The sequence below is a fragment of the Trachymyrmex cornetzi genome, unplaced genomic scaffold (assembly GCF_001594075.2).
Source record: "Trachymyrmex cornetzi isolate Tcor2-1 unplaced genomic scaffold, Tcor1.1 scaffold1304, whole genome shotgun sequence".
Lineage (NCBI taxonomy): Eukaryota > Metazoa > Arthropoda > Insecta > Hymenoptera > Formicidae > Trachymyrmex > Trachymyrmex cornetzi.
Window position 1 is genome coordinate 14,355 of NW_017295878.1, and position 7,385 is coordinate 21,739.

The 7,385-nt window shown below is 35.0% G+C and overlaps 1 protein-coding gene across 1 annotated transcript; it reads left to right on the forward strand.

The window, feature by feature from the left end:
- Positions 1 to 6,462: 6,462 nt before the first annotated feature.
- LOC108770657 (uncharacterized) lies at positions 6,463 to 7,137 on the forward strand. The gene is made up of 2 exons (XM_018522329.1): positions 6,463 to 6,630; positions 6,790 to 7,137. The coding sequence occupies exons 1-2, from the start codon at positions 6,463 to 6,465 to the stop codon at positions 7,135 to 7,137; spliced, it is 516 nt and encodes a 171-aa protein (XP_018377831.1).
- Positions 7,138 to 7,385: the final 248 nt, after the last annotated feature.

A 7,385-nucleotide genomic window follows, 5' to 3' on the forward strand; every position in this document is an offset into this window, starting at 1 on the left:
CGCGCAGTTTGAAAAAGACTACAATATGGTATATATGCAAGTACATATATAGTATATATTAGTAATTCAAGATTGAATTATTTAAAGCAACGAAGATCCTTCTCCGACCGTAATAGGTAGTTATATTCTAGTATTAATTGAGTATAAAACTTTAATTTGCCGACAATAGAGCACAAACAAACGTTTCAATCCCTGTTGTATCATTATCAATGTTAATACACAAAAATAGAACGGTGAAAATATTACAAAGTTAAAATATATAAAAATTACAATTCGCTCTCAATCGCAAGCAATAATATAATAAAACTCACAGTTATTTAAGGCTCCTGACTACTCAGCCAAGAACTCTGCGTTGACGGTGGCGATACAGTATCAGACGGCTGTCTGGCAAAATCGATAGCCACACACTTAAGCACGAGCCCATGTCCGTGTACTCGCCTGCGAGCACACGGACATGGGATCGTGCTTGGATAAGTGTTACAGCGCCACACCACGATAAATGGCCGAACTTATAGGCGTGGAAAAGTGACATTTTGACCAGTTTTGACGACGAAATTTGTGCACAATGCCATTTCGTTATTATTTGCTTAATTGTGAAAATGTGACTTGTTTCGTACTTCTCAAAGTCGTAATTTTCGATGACAACTAAAGTTCTTGGAATTTTATACGTAAAAGTATATATTTAACTCGTTTCAACAGTTATGAAACCATGTGTTTCTGCCAGAATATAGGCTCACTTTACGAGTCTTTTACGACCATTTACTGACTATCAAGGGAGAAAAGGACAAGGAGGTTTTCATCGATTTTTACAAGTATTTTAAAGCGAACCCATCGTTTAATTTCATCCAAATTGTCTCTGTTTACAAATGGCATCGTGCATAAATTAACATGTTATTCCTCGCTTCTGACGTCACGATTCCAACATGGCCGCCGCGACTACTCGGGCCTTAATATAATAAAATTCGCTCAGTATATGAGTTGAAAGTTATGCGAACGTTGTAATTGGTAACAATGTGTGCTTCCGGTTATTAGAATAATTGTAAATTAGAATAATTCGTATCTTGTAAATCGTGTGTCAGCATAATATAAAATTCTCTATTTTCAGACAATGCGATGAGAGTGGAATAGTCATATCTCTAGTATGTTCAGAGACAATGACATTGTCAACCTTTTTTAAATTCAACGAAATTTTTAAACAGATTAGTGGTTTGCCCATGGGTTCTCCTCTTTCTCCAATTTTATGGGAAGTTGTTATACAAGACGTAGAATTTAACATTTTTAATACTCTTGACACATATCTTATGTTCTATTATCGCTATGTTGACGATATTATCGTGTCTGCTCCAAAGGATCAAATCAATGAAATTCTTTGTTCATTTAATTCTTTCCACGAAAGAATCAAATTCACGGTTGAATATAGCGATGATAGAGGAATAAGTTTTCTGGATGTGAGACTATTGATGACGAACGGAAGAATTATTTTTGACAATTATAAGAAACCAACAAATTCGGGTAGATATTTAAACTTCCATTCGAATCATCCATTAGTACATAAAAGAGGTGTTGTAATTGGACAGCTTGACAGAATATTGTTCCTCGCCCATCCAAAATTTCATAATGATAATATTGTCTCTTTAATTAGTAATTTTCAGGAGAACGGATATCCATTAGATTTCTTGTTTTCGACAATAAATAACAGAATCAAAATGCTATCTCATAAAAATAATTTTGATAATATCAAAGATCATCATAATGTTGTTAATTCGGATTCCATTAAAATTAAAAAATACTTCACCATTCCTTATTTAAATAATATCTCAGAAAAATTTCAATCCATTTCACAAAAATTTGATTTTAACATTGCATATAAACCAATGAATTGTTTGAACAAATTCATTAAAACTGGTAAAGACAAAATTAAAAAAGATAATCATTCTAATGTGGTATATAAAATAAATTGTCTGGACTGTAATCAATCATATGTGGGCCAGACAAAAAGAAAATTAAACACACGTTTAAAAGAGCATAAAAACGATATAAAGAATGTTCTAGTTCTTTGTCTGTCATTTCTCAGCACAGACAAAATTATAATCATAAGATGGATTGGGAAGGTACTATCATCCTAGATTTTGAATATTCATATTTTAAAAGAATGGTTTCCGAAATGATACATATAAAAAAAACAAGATAGTGGACTTAACAAACAAAGTGATACGGAAAAGTTTCCTGAAATTTACCTTCCAATTATTGATAATTACTCCTCTACTCTCTAAGAACAATCCCCTCTTCCTTTCTTCCCTTTCCAATTTGCTTAAATTGTTTATAAATTCTGTTGCTGATCATATGTTTGTCACACATTGTCAAGAATTGTTCTCGCAGTAGATTCTCAAATGGTTTAAAAAATTTTTACAATAAGTCTGAATTAATTACATTAAAGGAACCGTGTGCAGAATAAGATAGATTTTTTATCTAATATCGCCTTTCGTTTTAATGAAAATTTGGTATTAATTTCTTCTGTTAATTATTACTGTTATAAAAATTTATTTAGAATTTGGCAATTACGTTGTTCTCACGAGTTCTCAAAAAGCTTCAATTTTCAAAAATAAAAGGATCACATTTTGAGAGAATAAAAATATAAAACTGACGACTGTAATTTTGGCAATTCTATTGACTTAATTTTTCAAGTATGAAGGAATAAACATCAGGTGAATTGAACAATTGTAAATTATCAAGATATAATTTTAATTGACGACTGTTTTAATGCGATTTTTTCAAAACATTTATCTGAATTTTGAACATTGTAACCTCATCAAGTGTTTTATATGACGACTTTTTAATTGCGGATATTTTAATACTTATTGGTTGTCTGGTGTATAATTGAGTGTATTTATGTTATATTAATTTAATCATGCGAAAATCATAATTCATTGTACTGAAGATGGTCAAATTTTGACCGAAACGTCTACGAAAATTTTTATTATTGTTACGATATTTTTAAATATATGACTTCACAATAACGTCTTGTGCTGTGGCTATTGCTCATTTTGATTGATATTGTTTTTATTTAAACCACCTTTAAAATTTAACTTATAAGCATTGAGTTGGATTTTTTGACACATTTCCCCATATCCATAAAATTAAATATTGGGTATGGGAATAAGTTTCCGCTCTTTTTGAAAAGAAAAAGATGTGTTTATTTAAACAAATCTATAGAAGTGAGTTTATTCAAAGTATGCTCCTTCGGAAGCGACAACTTTCTCCCACTTTTCCGGTAATAAACGGATTCCTCGAATAAAACAATCTGGTTCTTTTGAAGCGATCCATTCATCAAGTCATTTTTTGATATCTTCATAAGAATTGAATCGTTCTCCAGAAAGGGCCGACTGCATGGATCGGAACAAATGGAAATCTGAAGGAGCAATGTCCGGTGAATACGGCGGGTGGGGCAGAATTTCCCACTTTACTCCTTCCAAGTCTTTCTTGACCGGTTTTGTAACGTGTGGCCTAGCGTTGTCATGTAACAGAATCAGCTTGTTGTGCCTATTGTCCCATTCCGGTCGTTTTTCTTTCAAAGCTTGGTTTAAATGTATCAGTTGTAATCAATAACGATCGCCAATGATGGTTTCGGACGGTTTGAGCTGTTTGAGCAGCTCATAATATATAACACCTCTCTGATCTCACCAGATGCACAACATAATCTTCGAAGCATGAATATTTCGTTTTAGCGTTGATGGACCTGGTTCACCTGGCATCACTCATGTTTTCAAGCGTTTAGGGTTATCGTAGTAGATCCATTTTTCATCGCCAGTTACGATACGATGTAGAAAACCCTTCCTTTGTTATCGTTGACGAAGCATCTCGCAGATGACCATACGTCTCTCTCTTTCAATTTGTATGGCACCCAATTTCCTTCTTTTTGCACCATTCCCATTGCGTGTAGACGTTTTCCAACAGTAGATCTATCAACATTTAACTATTTTGACAACTTATCGAGCGATAAACATGAATCTTCTTCGAGTAATGCTTGCAATTCTGCATCTTCAAATTTTTTCGGTGCACCTTCACGTTCTTTGTCACGCACGTCAAAATCACCACTGTTAAATCGCCGAAACCATTCTTTACAACTGGTTTTCGATGGAGCATGCTCACCGTAAACATCTACGAGCAAACGATGCGATTCTGCAGCACTTTTTTTAAAATAAAATAACGGAGTAAAACTTCCCGCAAATGTTACTTTTTTGGAATAAATTCCGACATCTTCAACGCAAAAAAAGTTACTCTTTTTTACGCTTTGAACGAATGCCAACTATTGGGCTCAAAAATTTGAACACAAACCTTTCAAACACATGTGTTGCCGTTCTATCAAACACACAAGCAATGTTACTAACGACATTTTTCTACAATGGGCGGAAACTTATTCCTATACCCAATTCATAAGCTAAATAATAGGTTAGAAAAATATTTTTCTTACCTTCACTAGCTCTTTTTGCATCTGCTTTAGTCACATCAAATATGTACGTATTTTCACTATTGGGATCAAATAAAGCAATTTGCGGCATCTTGTCCTTTATTATTACAAACCATACACGAATTTATAATTGTCGCAAGATCGCAACCGATCGCCACTTTCCCGCGTTCATAAATTTGAACCGTAACGCTTCAGCTACACTACCTCCTTCGGCAGCAAGAATGGAAGCGAGCTGGAAGCGAAAATGATGACGTATTCATGACGTCATACCTGTGGCAAGAATATTTTTAAGCGTTCGATTGACCGCACTTGAAACGCTTCAAAACATTTGTAGTGAGACTTTGACCGCACCCCTACTCTCATCATCCTCAGCGAACAGTCCCCCCTCTTTCGCTCACCTTCCAGCTTCCTGTGTTCTTTGTTGCGCGTCTCTTTTTTCCCATTTTACCCATCGATAACTCGACTCTACATTGTATCCCTTTTTGTTATTAACAATATTTGTTAATCGTTTAACCCTTTGAGGGGCAGCGTATCATATATGATACACCAAACTTTTTTCAGTTTTTTATCCATACTGCGACCGTTTTCAGCTCAATCGCTCTCGAATAAACTTCTACACTATCATTATTACTTAGGCTTCGTAATGCTTTGATTGAAAATTTGAAAATTTATTTATTTAATTATTTATAAACAATCAAAGACGGAAAATTTTTAATTTTTTCGAATAAATTCGGCCATGGACAGAGTTTTTAAGGTAATCTTATGAAAATTTGTATAAAAGGGTTTTCGGGGTCGCTGATTACGGATCCAGTATCAAATTTTTGAAATTCCTAAAAGTGGACCCTATATGGCGGCTTCATGAGATTTTTCGGGTCGACAATCATACACCTGAGTTCCGAGTTCAGACATTCATAATTTTCTAAACGTAATTGCCTACTATCGTATCAAAATTATGTTTTACACGTGATTCGTGTTTGAAAAACTGATAGAGGATAATCTATTGGACATACATCTATAAGCTGCTATTCTGGATTCACCATCGTGAGGTCCGAAATCTTGATTTCAGAATCATAATCAGTGACTCTGGTAACCTTTGTCTAAGAAAGGATTCGATCTCTTACAGTGTCTGAGTACTATTATTACTTATTTTTATATATTATACCTATTAAGATGATGGAGAGGGGGAAGCGTTTTCGACTCCCTACAGTATAAATATTTACAGACCTCTCATTTATACAAAATATGTCTACTGCTAACTTTATAAAGAAGGACCTTTATTCTTCACCATGTCTGCAATGGAAGAGTTTATACATATACCTAGTGATGCGGAGTCAGAAAATACCGAGAGCAGTGAAGATGAGTATGATCCTGAAGATTCTATAGAGGAGACACCTGATATATCCGACAATATATTATGTCCAGATCTTGAAGCAGTTGACCATACTGACGAAGAGGATGATACTCCACTAAGTTGTCGACTTGAAAGGACAGACGGTATCTGGGAAGCAAAAAAGAGATCGTTTTTTGAACCTGGTTTTTTTGAACACGTAGGTCCAAAGAATCTCCCTGATAGTGTGAAAACTCCAGGAGACGTATTCTTATGTTTGTTTTCAGAAAGCTTCATTGACATCATAGTAGAACAGTCAAATCTTTATTGTACTCAGAAAAAATTGAAATTTGAACCCATCACCAATGATGAGATAAAAAAGTTTTTGGGGCTAAATATAATAATGGGGATCAAAAGGTCACCATCGTATAGAGACTATTGGTCTACGAACTTTCAGATGAATGATCCATACGTCTCTTCAGTCATGCCTGTGAAGCGATTTTCATTACTCTTATCTACTTTACACTTGAATGATAATTCTCAGGAACCACCAAGGGGCGATCCCAATTTCGACAGACTGTACAAAGTCAGACCATTGCTGGATAATCTTTCTGGAACATTTAAAATTTTCTACGGTCCTGACAGACATTAAGCCCTTGATGAAAGTATGATTAGGTTCAAAGGTAGGAATAGCATAAAGCAGTATCTGCCAATGAAACCTATCAAGCGGGGCTATAAGGTTTGGGTTAGAGCTGACAAATATGGATATGTCTGTGAATTCCAGATTTATACCAGAAAAGCGAACGATAAGTCGGAAAAGTTCCTTGGTGAAAGAGTAGTCAAAGATCTGACTCACGATCTGATAGGAAAATATTATTGTGTTTTTTTTGATAATTATTTTACCACCGTTACATTGATGTCAGACTTGTTATGTCTGAAAATATTGGCATGTGGGACTGTAAGGAAAGATAGAAAATATTTACCTAAATTACAGAAAAAAGAAAAAGAAATGTCAGTTGGTGATAGTGAATTCCGCTCCTCATATAACGGAGTCAGTTGGCTGAAATGGATAGATAAGAAACCTGTCCATTTCTTATCTAATTTCCATGATGCTTCTAAAATTTCTCAAGCCAACAGGAGGCAAAAAGATGGATCTTTGAAAGAAGTAACTTGTCCACAAATATGCGTAGACTATAATGCTTTTATGGGTTGCGTTGATAAAGCTGATATGCTCAAGTCGTATTATGAAATCAACAGGAAAAGTAAAAAGTGGTGGCAACGTATTTTCTGGCACTTTGTGGATGTTACATTGGTGAACTCTTTTATCTGGAGACACTGGTAGTGTCTCGGCGCTAAGCCAAAGCAAAGCGACACTGCCGTGGCCTCCTTTACGCGAACCGAAGAATTGCGGCATATCGAGGTTATCGGATCTCATATAACGGCTGAATCGATCGCGTTCTATGTATGCTCAATCGATAGCCACCACGCGAATTGTATAATAAAAGTGCTTTTATTTATTTTGTACGTGCCCTACGAGCGGAGATATCGCGACGCAAAGTTCCGAACCGCTACTTTTCACTTCTCAGATTT